General features: G+C 40.9%; 1 protein-coding gene across 1 annotated transcript in view; it reads right to left on the bottom strand.

Moving 5' to 3' along the window:
- Colec12 (collectin subfamily member 12) overlaps positions 1–15,581 on the bottom strand; it is a 176,405-nt gene that overhangs the window by 33,345 nt on the left and 127,479 nt on the right. Inside the window, exon 3 of the mRNA XM_048447998.3 lies at positions 181–303. Within this exon, the coding sequence (XP_048303955.1) occupies positions 181–303 (123 nt within the window). The remainder of the gene's footprint in view (positions 1–180; positions 304–15,581) is intronic.

Consider the following 15,581-nt stretch of genomic DNA (forward strand, 5'->3'; position numbering starts at 1 on the left):
CTAAAGGGAAGACAGCATTAAAAGATTTTGAGATCCTTTGAGGTGACAAATGACCTAAAATTAACTCTCTATGGATACAAGGGCCAACTGTACTTCTTACTTCCAAAGATGATGTTTTTAGCATTTAAATTGCAAATCCCTTTGCTCTTTGGAAAGGAAACAGAAAGAGTGCGTACTTACCTTTATATCCCAAAATGGCTACTGTGATGGTTAGCAAGGCACACAAAATGTATAATAATACAATTGAAAACTTCAGTGCCCAGTTATTTTTACATTTGGTACACTGTGTTCCTTCTTGAATACCTGTAAGAGAAGTCAAAATTTAATACTAGTAAAATTTAATACTAGTAAATAAAAACATCATTTCAAACAGTATCTTCGCTAAAGCACATCTTAGTTACTTTTCTTGATGCTGTGTGAGCCCTGACGAAATGAAAGCTAAAGAAGAAGAGATATATTTTGACTGGCAGCTCAGGGCTACCGTCCATGGCAAGACAGCCACAGAGGTTGTCCCACTGCACCCAGTCAGCTCATTTTCTCCTCTTCTGACACTCCAGGACTTTGAGGATGGGTTTTCCCATTCAATGAATGTAATCAACATAATCTCCCCATATGTGGGGCTAAAAGACCTTTCACTAGATAGTCTGGGAAGCTTGTCTCTGAGATGACTCCGGATTCTGTCAACTTGACAACACTAACCAGGACAATGAGTATGGATTTAAATAACTTAAGTAAGAAGAGTTTTATCACATGCCTTCCTATACCATGAACATATTTTCAAATTAAATAAACTCTCCACTGCATCCAATATTATATCACATTGTCATAGTTACACCCAATATGATTTTAAAATAACACACAACTTCAAATCACACTCCACTATCATAATCAACCAGTTTTTCTTTTTATTTATTCTTCTCTTATATAATAGATTCCAACTAGAGTCTCCCCTTCCTCCAATCCTCCTAGCTTGCCCCCCCCCAAACTGGATCCACTGCTCCTCCATTTCCCTTCAGAAAAGAGCAGCCTCCCAGGGATAGCAACTGAACATAGCCTAACAAGTTATAATAAGACTAGACTAGACACAAACCCTCATATCAAGGCTGGATGAGGCAACTCAGTAGGAGAAAAAGGGTACCAAGAACAGGTAAAGGAGTCAGAGGTACCCCTACTCCCACTGTTAGGAGTCCCACAGACACTCAAGCTAAACAATTACAGCATGCACGCAGGAGAGACTCAGTCTCTGTGAGTCCCTAAGAGCCTTGCTTTGTTGATTCTGTGCATCATGTTCTCCTGGCATCCTTGACCCCTCTAGCTCCTACAATCCTTCCTCCCCATCTTCTGCAGGGTGCCCCAAGTTCCGCCTTATGTTTGGGTGCGGATCTCTGCATCTGCTCCTATCAGCTGCAGGGAGAAACCCAGTTGATGATGGATAACCTCATGATATTTGCCAAGAAGGAAAAGACAAAAACAACTTTTAATGTCCTACCCTTAACTAAAAGATGAACAAACAAATGAATACAAACATATACAAATTCCAGCACAAAGTCTCTATAATCTGATGGTTTAAGATAAGATTGGGCTATTGAGATGGCTCAGTAGGTAAAGGCACCTGCAGATGAACCTGATTTTGATCCAGGGACCACATGGCAGGAGACCCTACTTGACTTCTACAGCAGTCCTCTGACCTCCACCTGTGCATATGCACGTGTGCATGAACACACACATACACACGTGCACAAGTACACACACACATACACAAAACCAAAATTACTTAAAATAAAACAAAGCCTCTTGCATTCAGAAAATGTGAAAGTGCTATTAAAATCAGGAGAGAAAAATTATAAGTAGACCTTCAAACATGTCACATTTCATGTTGAGGAAGATACATTGCTTTGGTGGCAACTGTAACACAGGGGAATGACAGACACAGATGGATCTCCTGAAAAAAGACTGGATGCAACTGAGCTGCTAGGGGTGCCATTCCTTTGAGTTGTGGGGCTTGAGATGTCTAAGGCTCTTCATACTTCTCCAGAATCTCAGAAGAACCTTAGGAGATTTGGTCGGGGAGAGTAGGATGAACAGTGGAATCTGGGAATTTAAGGGTAGCACAGAAGTCATTTGGCCAAGTGTCACTTTGTTATTGATAGCAAAACAAAGGCCAGCAAGGAGAAGCAAGATCAGAAGATGCATGCCCAGACACTAGCACGGGCACCTGTCCCTCTGTCCTTCTCTGTCTGTAGCACTGTGTTGTCACTGGGCATCTTTGCTCCCAGACAGCTGCCACAGGACCACATTCCAAAGAGCAGGGGCACTTCCTGGCAGTGTGCATTTCTCATTGCTGACTATCAGCATTAATCAATAGCAGATGGCACTTTCCACTTGACACATTCTCTAGCTTGTTTTTTTTTTCTCCCTCAGGAGTCTTATTTTTAATAAGAATTCTGCTTCAACTTTCCTTCTTTGCCCTTCCCTGGGAAGACATCTGGCTAAACATACAGATGCCTACTACAAAGAGGGTCTGCTGGCTCCTGGAGCTAGGGGACCCCTTCCTCCTTGAACCTAGATAACCACAAAAAACCCTAAACATTTGAGAGAGATGTCCCCCTGTTAACAGCCTTTGTAGTGTTTGTTTACTTAGCATTACTTTCAAGAGACTAGGGACTTTGTTCCCATAGGGGCTGGGAGAAGTGCAAGAAGAACAAGGGGAATCAATCTACAGAATGCTGTGCATCAGAGATTTCGGTTCAGAAAGTGGAACAAAGTTGCCCCGTAACAGCAAGAGATCTAACTTCTTGAAAAACCTGGCCCAAACAGTATATTTATGATGCAGTTGCCCACAGGCAAAGGACCTTCAGGGTCCATGCTTTCCCATTGGCTAGCTTCTTAAACTACCACCCACTCTAGTCCATTCTTGGCTTATGATTTAAATGCATTTTGCAGTGTTCAAGTTTTTATTATTCAAAAACCTTTGAAGCCCCATGAAGCCAGAATCAGTTTGGTAAACTTGAATAGCCCACCAAAGTTAAGAATAGACTGACCACACTCAAAAGTTCTCTCTGTTGCCCTGTTTCCCATAACACATATTTCAAGTAAGAATTGGATGGAATGGTGCCATTATGCAGGGGGTGGTTAGCTGGTTGTAGGAATAACTGACATGCTCCAAGAAAGTCAATACAAAGGGCCAGAGGAATTCATCAGTAAAGAGAATTCCTTTCGGCTGTGGTTCTCCATAAAGAGCCCTCCCACGTGTTGTGGTCCAGGCTCCAAACCAATCTGTTTTTCCAAACTTTTTTGGAAGTGAGGGGAGGGGGAGCTCATTCTCTTTACTATTGTGTTTGCTTGTCATGTATATCACCAAAGATAGGCTTGTCCATTAAGAGGGCTACACACTGATTGAGCATCTTCCTCAGTAGGTGGATGTTGGAACCATGGGTATAGTGGAACATTCTGGGCCATCTTAAACACCTCATGTGTCTATTGCTGGGCAGTGTTATCATTAAGACCATGTGGCCAAAAAAGAGCATCACATAGCTGGTAGATTGCAAAATCTCAAAGACATCAGTTTTGATCTAAGATTTGACCTTTTAAAATGGTTTTTCTGTAGTTACTAATCTATTGCCTGGTGGCATATATTCCCATAAGCCCAGGAGAATGACTTGGCTCTAACAGTAAAATTTATGAGTCAAATAAATACCTATACATACTTACAATTGTCCTCCATAGCAACAAAACAGAGTTAACATTCTGGCTAGCTACTGTTATGAAATCACAAAAGGTTACATACCCTACACTTTCATCCCATAAATAATTAGCTTGTCCTCATTACGCAAGCCATTTAGTATGTGGTACAATATGGATTTTGTTAGTATAATTCTTTTTATTACTAAGTGATTTACTTTAATAGATATGAATTCTAGTGCTGGACACCTTAGCATGCCAAGATTCCTAAGTGACATGAGGAATCACAAAAATGGGACAAGAATTTGTAGTGCAGTCACTTTCTGTATAAACAAGTTCTCAGCAATTCTATTCATGAAAGCATAACTAGATAGGAACAAAGAAAAATGAAGAAAATAGTTTTATGAGTAAACCATTTCACATTCATTTTGAATTTACTTTAATAGTCTATGCATTTACCAATAGTATAGTTTCTATTTTTTCATATATACATATAAGAAGGATAATGGTTCTAGTTTGGATTTAACTTTTTTATTTTTTAAAATAATCTTTTATCATTTTACATACCAATCCCAGTTCCCTCTCCCTCTCCTCCTCCCACTCCCTCCACCTCCCACCCATCCCATTCCCCATTCACTCCTCAGAGAGGGTGAGACTTCCCATGGGGAGTCAACAAAGTCTGGCACATCACTTTGAGGCAGTATCAAGGCCCTCTTCCATATATATATGGTGAGCAAGGTATCCCTCCAAAGAAAATGGACTTCAAAAAGCCAGTTCAAGCACTAGAGATAAATCCTGGTCCCACAGCCAGTTGGCTCCATAGACTGCCCCAGTCATATAACTGTCACCCACATTCAGAGCGCCTAATTTGATCCTAAGCAGATTTCCCCACTATCAGTCCAGAGTCAGTGAGCTACCAGGAGCTCAGGTCAGCTGTTTCTGTGAGTATCACTAGCATGATCTTGACTCCTTTGCTCATATATTGCTCTTTGCTCTCTTCAACTGGACTCTGGGAGCTTGGTCCAGTGCTAGCTGTGGACCTCTGCATCTGCTTCCATCAGTTTCTGGATGAAGATTCTATGATGACAATTAAGGTAGTCATCAATCTGATTACAGGGGAAAGTCGGTTCAGGTACCCTCTCCACTATTGTTAGGGTCTTAGCTGGGATCATCCTTGTGGATTCCCAAGAATTCCCCTAGTACCAGATTTCTTGTTTGCCCCATAATGGCTCCCTGAATCAAGATATCTCTTTCCTTGTTCTTTCTCTCTCTGTCCTTTCCCCATCTTGACCATCCCATTCTCTCATGATCTCTTCCCCCTTATGATATAGATATGAATAATTTGCATTGATATGGATCTTGGTTTATTGATACAAATTTAAGATCAATTTTGTTATATGTATTTCTGATCTTGATTAAGGTATTGTGATTGTGTAGTTCATTTAAAAAATGTAATATATAATTAAGAAATAAAGGTTAATAGATAATCATCTATAATAGTCAAGCTTGCAGTCATGTTAGCTTGCAGTCATGTATACAGATATATTTTAGTTAAATAGGTATTCTTTAAATTCTTTAGAGACCTTCAGAATATGGCATTTAAAATGTTTAAGAACTTAAGACTTTTCATGACAGTGAGACACATTTCCTGGCAGCACAAGCACTTCAAGAAAAAGATGGGCATCGAAGAGACTCCTTATGGAGTTGGTTAGCCATTTGGGCAAAAAACTGACCTTACCTGGACTGCTTTACTGGACATGCAGGACCTTCAGAGAAATGACTGTTGAACTTGCATAAAGGTGAGATGATCCTTTGGGGTTCCTGCTTCATGAATGAGTCTGTCATTTCTAAAGTTTTGGAAGTTGCTTACAATGTACTTCTTGTTTACTTAGGTAATATTATATCCTTCTGGAGTCTTTGATGGAATTGAAGGATTTATAGTTATAGTTTTCTTCAGTTATAATAAAAGATAAATATAAATATTGTAACTGTAATTCTTGCTAGAATTTTACTGTGTTAAAGCCTTCCTTTTGTTTAAATAGCAAAGGGGAAATGGTGTAGGAGGTCCTTCTTTCTTTGTACTGCTTTCATTGGTTAATAAAGAAACTGCTTTGGGCCTGTTGATAGGGCAGAACTTAGGTAGGCAGGGAAGACTGAACTGAATTCTGGGAGGAAGAAAGCAGAGTAAGAGATGCCATGGACCTGCTGCCAAAGATAGATGTGTTGGAACTTGCTGGTAGGCCATGACCTCGTGGTGATACACAGTTTAAAGAAAATGGGTTAATTTAATATATAAGAGTTAGCCAATAAAAATTTAGAGCTAGGGCTGGAGAGATGGCTCATTGGTTAAGAGCATTGCCTGCTCTTCCAAAGGTCCTGAGTTGAATTCCTAGCATCCACATGGTGGCTCACAACCATCTGTAATGAGGTCTGGTGCCCTCTTCTGGCCTGCAGGCATACACGCAGACAGAATATTGTGTACATAATAGATGAATAAATATTTTTTTAAAAAGTTAGAGCTAATGACCAAGCAGTGATTTAATTATAACAATTTCTGCGTGGTTATTTCAGGGCTAAACAAGTTGGGTGGCCAGAATGAAAAAGTGGGCCTTCCTCCTACACCCTTACGCTCTTGTACACTGTAAAGATTTATCACTCATATTGGTTTAATAAAACACTGACTGGCCAGTAGCCAGGCAGGAAGCATAGGTGGGACAACCAGACTAGGAGAATTCTGGGAAGAGGAAAGGCAGAGATGTAGTCACCAGATAGATGCAGAGAAAGCAAGATGAGAATGCCTTACTGAGAAAAGGTACCAAACTACATGGCTAAAAATGGACAAGAATTATGGGTTAATTTAAATTATAAGAGCTAGTTAATAATAAACCTGAGCTAATAGGTCAAACAATTTATAATTAATATAAGCCTCTGTGTATTTCTTTGGGACTGAAGAGCTGAGGCACCAGGTGGTACAGAAACTTCTGTCTACAAACAACACCCAAACATTTGGCAAGAATTTCCACATAAAGTCTGAGAAAGCTTTATAAAAGGGGGGGAATCTAGACAGACATGAACAGAGTCAAGCTCAGCTTCTTGGTAACTGTCTTACTGCCATAGAGCAGAGGCACGACTCCTTTAAGAGAGGCTTCTTGACTCAGCATTATCAGCAAAAACCTTGCAGTTTTTTTAAGAGGCCCTGCCACCAAACACTTAAATGCCAGTACCTCCACTATGAAGCTAGACTTTCAAAAAGTTAAGGAATGGGGTGGAGCCAGTTGCCAAAGCTGCAGTTTTAATTCTAGTCATGTCTCTTAGCAAATTAAAGACTCTTGTGGTCAGAAAAAGATAGATATACACAATAAAGATAATTCAAACAGAAAAAAACTACCTATCAATACTTTACAGTGTATTTAAAAATATACATAGGCTTGGGACAGAAAAAAAGGACAGAGAAAGTCTTTAAAAAAAGAAAAAGAAATAGAGTAGCCATGAGTAGTGGTACACACCTTTAATCCTAGCATTTGGGAAGCACAGGCATATGTATCTCTGTAAGTTTGAGGCCATCCTGGTCTACAGAGTGAGATCCAGGACAATCAAAGCTACACAGAGAAACCCTTTCTCAAGAAAAAAAAAATAAAAGAAACAGAGTAAAAAAAAGCCACATCAAGATAGAAAATACACAGAGAATCTGGATACTGTATGTTATTGTGTTGTTTTTGAGGAGGATAACTGAGGAAGGAGGAACAGCTGATAAAAGACACTTGATTATAAATACTGCTGGATTAATCCAATCTATATATTTTGAAAACACTTGGACTTTATAATTTAAGTCAAAAGATATGTTACTTTGGAGAAGAGACTTAGCTATTGTTTCCACGGGAAATAAGAGGCTGTTGATTCATTCTTGGCTAAGAAAAATAAGGTTTGAATGAGCAAGACCCCCTGAAAAATCTTCAATGGGAACAGATGACCCAGATGATCCGTTTCTGAGCACTTCTGTTGTTGTTTCTTCTGATTTCTGCATCCAAAACAACTTCAATGCTGTTGGTTAAGATTATCAAGCCTCACAAAATATTCCAGTCCATAATTCTAATATTTCTTTGAATCCCCATAAAATCACCAGTGCCCCAATCAGCAGGAAGTAACCTAGAAAACTACACCCACATTCCCAAAAAATGGATTATGGGTGTTTGTCTTTATTTAGTGTTTTGGTTACAAGTTGTTATGGATAGTGGTAAGAAAAAAAGCTAAACAAAGGAGATTAGATGTAGGGGTTTTGTTTTGAAAAGAAAGAAGAAGAAATGCTGTGGGACAATGTTCTTGTACACTGTAAAGATTTGTCACTCATATTGGTTTAATAAAATGCTGATTGGCCAGTAGCCAGGCAGGAAATATAGGCAGGGCAATCAGACTAGGAGAATTCTGGCAAGAGGAAAGACAGAGATGTAGTCATCAGCCAAATGCAGAGGAAGCAAGATAAGAATGCCTTACTGAGGAAAGGTACCAAACCATGTGGCTAAACATGGACAAGAATTATGAGTTAATTTAAATTGTAAGAGCTAGTTAATAATAAACCTGAGCTAATAGGTCAAATAACTTGTAATTACCATAAGCCTTAGTGTGTTTCTTTGGAATTGAACAGCTGCGAGAACAGGTGGGACAGAAACTTCTGTCTATATCCTTCACTTCTCCTTTCCCCCTCCCCTTCTGCCCTACCTTCTCCCAATTTTCTTAGGAAACATCAGGGAAATGCAAATCAAAATGACTCTGTCAGTCAGTCAGTATGGGTAAGATCAAAAACACCAAAGATAGCTTATGATGGAGAGGGTGCAGAGTAAGGGGAACACTGCTTCATTGATGATGGGAGTGCAAACTTGTACAGCCACCTTGGAAATCAGTATGGTGGCTTCTCAGAAAATTGGGAATCAATCTACCTCAAGACCAGCAATACCTGCGCATATACCTAAAGGATGCAGACCCATACCACAAGGACATTTGTTCAACTATGTTCATAGCACCATTATTCATAATAGCCATAACCTGGAAACAACCTAGATGCCCCTCAACCGAAGAATGGATAAAAGAAATGTGGTACATTTACACAATGGAGTACTTCTCAGTGCTAAAAAACAATGACATCTTGAAATTTGTAAGCATCCTGAGTGAGGTAACCAAGAACCGGAAAAGACAAATAATTTGGTATGTACTCACTCATAAGTAGATATTGAATGTAAAGCAAAAAGCCTACAGTCTACAACAGCAGAGAAAACAGGAAACAAGGAGAACCTTAAGAAAGGTATACATGGATCTCCCTGGAAAGGGGAAATAAACAAGAACTCCAGGCTTTAATTTTTTTAAGAGTAAGTCATATTTGTTTTAAGATTTATAATTTATACCCTGACTTTTTATAAACAATTGCTATAGGCAGAAACCAGATATAATGATCCTACTCAGAATATAGAGTGTCTTCCAGAATGTAGTGTCTCAAAACAACACCATTTTTTCTCTTTGTGGTTTTTACATAAATTTATCAGATGAACTGTCCACAAATGTTTTCAGTTCTGAGCAGAAGACTCTCTGTTGCCGCAGAGGTCAAACATCGTATCTCTGCCACACACTCCTCCTGGCTGATTCCTCCATCTTGGCTGCATTCCTGGTTGTTTCATTCTACGGCACAGAGTGAATGGATGATAGATTCCAGCAGTCCTGACAGCTCTGTTATCTGGCACTACTATGCAGTGTCCTTCTGTGATTAAGCCCTGAATTTTTGCATGAAAAGAATCCACAGTGATTTGGCTCCAGCTTGGGCCTTGAGAGTCTGCCACACAATTGAGACAGACATATACCATGCATGTACTTGGATAGAAGCTGCTAGACATTTTTTTTTCTTGGTGCAGGGTTTGTGACTGTTTCAAACACAAACAGGAATTGCTAAGAATGACTGCTATTTCTGAGGACCTGATGTGGACCAAACTCTCCCTCCTTGTTGCTTACAATTCCTCTAATACCCTACAGAGCAGGAGGACCACCCTCAGTATATATCCTTTAGAAAATTAGATGGTCAAACATTAGATTCCCAAATCATGTCACAGAGCTGGGATGTGGGAACAGCTCTGTCACACATTCTTCAAGCTTATTTACTTCTAGAAAAAATGAAAAAAAAAAAGGCAAGATGAAGGATATCTAACTAGTTTAAATTGCAGGGACTGTCAGTTAAACATGCATGACAAGCATTCTGTCAGGATAAAGCAGCACAGAACATTTTATGTGTTGAGAGACGTGAACAAGAAAATTTAGTCCCCATTAACTATGACAGGGCCCAGGCTTCTGCAGGCTGTAATTCTATGTCAACATACCTGAGCAGCAAGCGAGATAATTCCATTCTAAATAAGTGCTCATTGTTTCACAAGAGGTGAGAACTGGCTATGTAAGTCTATGTGGCCAAGAAGCCTTGTTGACCTCTCATAGAGAATAAGCCCCACTCCAAGGGAAGTGATAATCTGGGAACAGGGTGACCTGTGGTGGGAGAAGGTGACTCTGTAATTTCAAGGCAAACTATGAGGCATCTAGGGGCCTCCAGAAATTTAGCCTAGAAACCAGATCAACTCAGTTGCCTTAGCATGTCTTCTTTTAAAGATATACTACACTGAAATAGGACTCTCACAGACCATACTCCAAACTCCTTTATCTATTGACCATAACAAGTGCTGATGGTTCAAGGCTACAAGAAACAAGCATGCACAGTTAGCAAGAAGGGAAAGGGAGGGCTTACCACTGGTGATTAAAAGACAAATTACCTCTAGTCTCTTAATCTGAAAAAAAGAAAAATCAAAAGTCATTGTTAAATGATTTTTTTTGGGGGGGGATGGAGAGCCACAAAAGCCACCATGATCCCCTTGGTTAGAAATCCCAATAACTTATAATGTCATTGTATCCATTCTTCTAGTGTAAGAAGATTCAATGATTATTGGGGCTAGCATTAGGATCCAAGTTTCTTTACCTCTAACAGAGCTTTTCACACTTGAAGTGCTACCATGTCACTGTGTTCATTTCTCACTAAGGTCATTATGATGAGATGAAAATAGAAGAGGTTCTATTTGAAAAATAAGAACATGGTACATGCTGTATATCAGGCACCAATGATAAGAATGGAAGAGCCTGGGCTCCCTGAACCTGTGTTCTCTCCCAACAATACGCTAGTCATTTAATCTCTGGCTCTGATATTTACCCTTCTCTTCCTAAAGTATCCTTTCCATCTGCCAAATAATTTCCTTCTGACTGGTCCACTGCCTCCTCAGTGAGTCCCTTCCTAACTCACTTGCACTCAGCATAGCTGGATCTGAGCTGATCGTCAGCTGCATGTGCACATCCACATTCATTTGTGTGTCTCTCAAGTGATTTAAATGCCATCTTCATGACCTCTTCTTTGACAGGAATGGGGACTTAATTCTTTTCTGTAGTATGGTTTTTTCATTTTTCTGAAAAAAAAAAGCAAGCATTCTCTGGCACCTTGCATAGAATGGGACTGCACTGAGTAAGACTGAAGTGAAGACAGAGAAGCAGGGGAAGAAAGATGATTCCCTGTCAGTACCACTCCATTTTTGTGCCCGTCTTTCAAGTGAGGACTGGCAGGGTGACTTCACTGTCCTGAAGGTCAGGGTGTAGGCATCCTGGGAAAAGTGCATGAAAGGCAGCATTCATTTTTTGTTTTGTTTTTGAATTTTTGTTTCAAAGACAGTGAATAACTTAAAACATAAAATTTGCTGGGCATAATGGTACATTTCTGAGGTCCCTGCTACTCTGGAAGCAGAGGAAAGATGATAGAAAGTAGAAAATTCTCCTTTGGTATTGAAGGAGTTCAAGACCATTCTGAACAACTTTACGAGATCCTGTCTCCAAATGAAAGGTAAAAGAAGGGCTGGGGATATAGCTCAGTAGTAGAGCAATTGGAAAGGCAACATTCAGATACTCTGTGTGCACCAACCCCCCACCCAGCTTGGCTCCTCCACCAGAAGCTGGCTCTGTGGTGGAGGAGAGAGTAGTGGAGGGGTTGGGGAAGGAAAGTGAAACAGGCCTGGAGACCCTTCTCAGATAGTGTCAATGTGAACATCCCATTGTGACTTCATTTTTTACATTCAGCATTCAGCATTCGCAAAGCTTAATCTAACGAGGCAGAGAGGGTGACATGAAAGGCCAAGCCCCCCCCCCCCACTTGCTTCTAGTGTTGCTACTTTAAAAAGTGTCACTTTGGGCAGCTTAAGGACTAACAAAATTATGACAGGGCACACAACTGAGCAGGATCAACCTGCTAATTATCCCTTAATTATGGGGGATGTAGGTGCTCACATCAAAGCCTGAATCTGCTCTTTCATATGCACTCTTGCTTTCTTTTCTGGTGTGTGTGTGTGTGTGTGTGTGTGTGTGTGTGTGTGTGTGTACACGGAGGCCACAGGAAGACATTGAGCATCTTCCTCAGTCCACCTTACTCCTTTCAGACAGTGTCTCACTGATCCTCAACCTCAGCTTCACCTGGCCAGTGAGCTGCTGGAATCCATTGGAACAGCCAGGCAGGCCTGTCTTTGCTTGAACAGCAAATGCTCTTACCCACTGAGCCATTTCTCCAGCCCTACACTTGTTTCTTTGTAGACCAAGAAAAGCAGTATTTTGAAGAAAGGGTAGGGGTTCAATGTGAATGAAAATACAGTGAGCCTGACAGACATTTCTCATTCCTCTAGGAATAGGTTTTGGGTTTTTTTCCTTCAAGAGAAAGGATGCTTAACATTGAGAAAAAAGGAGCCAAGACAGTGACAGACTCTACGGCTAGTGTCCATTCTATCCTGAACTAGACATTTCTTGGTTCAGAAACTTAATGGGAAACTAGTCAGCCAAGTTCAAATACCCAAGTGAAGAAAACTGGCTGATCAACAATGGGGAAAGTACAGTTTTGACTCCCATAGGATGGTCGCCCAGTTCAGCCACATAACTGCTATTAAAGCTGAACAAAGGGCAGACAGAGGGAAGAAGTTTTTCATGGGACAGATAATTATGATTTTCAAGACGAAAATAAAACTAGAAATTAAACAAAATGTCACTCAACAGAAACACTGGAAGGCACACGGCCAATTGTAACTGAATGTCAAGTAAATGAGAACAACTTGACTTACTAAATTTTTCACACCAAAGAGATTCTTCCTAACAGTTAAAATTTGGAAATGTGTTGAAAAATGAAATAAATAAAAACACGCTTTTGTATACACATACATGACTTTCTTCAGTTAGGGGTGTTGCAGGAATTACATAATACTGAATGGTGACAACCTACTGTTTGTATGTGTTCACAGTTCCATGGTCCTGAAATTTACATACATACCTTGAAAATGGCCTCACTGAGCCTGTTTCTACCTTGGAAATGGACATACAACTTACAGGAGTGGTTGTTGCTTCACTGTCCTGAAGGTCAGGGTTGTCTATGTGTTGCTTTTATTGGTTAGTGAATAAAGAAACTGCTTTGGCCTATTGATAAGGCAGAACTTAGGTAGGCAGGGAAAACTGGACTGAATGCTTGGACAAGGAAGGCAGAGAGAGAAAGAGAGAGAGAGAGAGAGAGAGAGAGAGAGAGAGAGAGAGAGAGAGACAAAGAGATAGAGAGAGGGGCAGGCCATGGAGCTGCCAGAGTTAGACATGCCAAAACTTTGTCGATGAGCCACTGCCAAGTGGTGATACACAAATTAATAGAAATGGGTTAAATCAAGATATAAGAGTTAGTCAATAAGAAGTTAGAGCTAATGGGCCAAGCAGTGATTTAATTAATACAGTATCTGTGTAGTTATTTTGGTTCTGGGCAGCCAGGATGAACAAGCGGGCCCTCCTTGACCTCACTGAGCCTGTTTCTACCTTGGAAATGGACATACAACTTACAAGAGAGCTTTTGCTTTCTGGAGGGCTGGTTGTTAAACATTTGCCAGCATACTACTCAGACTAGTGCAACTGACCTACAGTAAAGAATCCCTCTGTTGGGGCTGGGAGGCAGTTCATTCGGAGCTCCATCCTCAGAGCCAACATAAAGTGTAAGTCCCAAGTCCCGGTCCCTGGCCTCCATCTTTGGAGGCCCCATCCCTGTGCCCACCAAGCCTTGACTCCTCCCCGGAGGAGGGTCAAGACAGCCCGCCAAAATCTTGACCATTCTCTCAGTCTATTTAAATTGCTTCCCTGGAAAGTTCCCGTATGCCCCCCCCCCCCCCCCCCCGTGGGCGAGGTTTCCCCGAGAGCGCAGGAATTCCATTAAATCTGGATATTAATTTTTAATTTGGCTTGTTGTGATTTGGCTTGATTGGGACTTTTTGCGTTGCCAGAGAGCTTGCGTTAGGAAAATTCCTAACATAAAGAAGCAAGTTTGATAGTGTGTGCTTGTGATTTCAATGCTGGTAGGCAGGAGAGGCAGGTCCTGGAATGTGTGGAGAGTCTGACCTGGCCTATTCAGCAAGCTCTGGGCCAGGGTAAATTGCACCTTAGAAACGACACTTGAGGCTGATTCTAGCCTGCACATGCACGCATGTGTATGCACGCGCGTGCACACACACACACACACACACACACACACACACACCCTCTAAAGAAGTATTTCTTCTAAGGGGTCCTTGACAATAGAATACCCGGGGTGGCCTTGGCTTAGCAGATCATGGATAGTCCTTCTAAAATGTGGCTTGCCTTAGAGAACTTCCGCAATTACCCAACCCTATACTTGGAAAAGTGACTCAAGCTTAAGTCCTATTGAGGACACCAGTAGTGTTCTTTTTACAAATACAAAGACAGCACATTTTAATCTCCTGCCTCGACACACTGTGCCCCATTCTAAAGAAGAACTAAAAGAAGGGCTCAGAGATTTCCAACATTTCCATTCCTAAGCAAGGGTCAAACTTAAGTCTGGACTTTACAGCTCTTGGTACTATGCAATGCTTCTTCCTCTCAGAAGGCAGTTGTGTTAAAGTGAGAAAGCTAGTCAAGACAAAGCAGCATACAGAAATATAACCTGTTGGTTGTTCTACAGCTGCCTATCACCTCCAACACCACTGTGGGGAAACAGCACCCAATAGACAACACCTAGTAAAGAACATGCATTACAGTCAGAGGGAAAACCCCACTCCCCACTGTTACTATGGCAGTGCTTATAAAATCCAAGTGCTAGTTTACTATGGTCCACACACTATGTTTTAGCTGCAGGACTAATACAAGTTGAACTTTGTGGCTGTGAGCTTAGTGGAAGGTCTCCTTCCACTCTTGCTTACTTCCCAAGAGCACAGCACAGCTGGGCACAAATCATGTAAGAGAAGTGTTTATTCAGGCATTGCTGGGAAAGCCAGGCTCGGGGCAGGGGGCTTTGTTTAGGAAGCTGCTATATGGGTCCAGAACAGGTTGAAAGGGGCTACAGAGTAGAGACTAAAATGTTTCTTTTGGGAAAAGGGCAGTGTTGTGATTATCTAGACAGAATTTTAGGAAAGGAGAGTTGTGACAATGAGGATGAGAGACAGGATCACAGAAGCACTGGAATAGTTCCACTAGCTGCTGACAATCTATCATTCAGTCATGCACACTTCTTTTCACCTTTGGTGTTACACATGTGTGGACAGGTGCACAAGTCTGTCAATGTTGTGTCTCCCTGTCATTCTTCAGTCTTAATACTTTAAATATTTTATTTATATATATATATATATATATATATATATATATATATATATATATGTGTATGTGTCTGCTTGTCTGTGTACCACATATAAGCAGTGCCCACAGAGACCAGAAGAGGGTATTGGATAACCTGGAGACAGTTACAGGTGTTAGCTGACTAACATGGGTCCTGGGAACTCAACTCTAGGCTTTTAGAAGATCAGCAAGTTCTCTTAATT

This window comes from Myodes glareolus, chromosome 13 (assembly GCF_982192425.1).
Source record: "Myodes glareolus chromosome 13, mMyoGla1.1, whole genome shotgun sequence".
Taxonomy (NCBI): Eukaryota; Metazoa; Chordata; class Mammalia; order Rodentia; family Cricetidae; genus Myodes; species Myodes glareolus.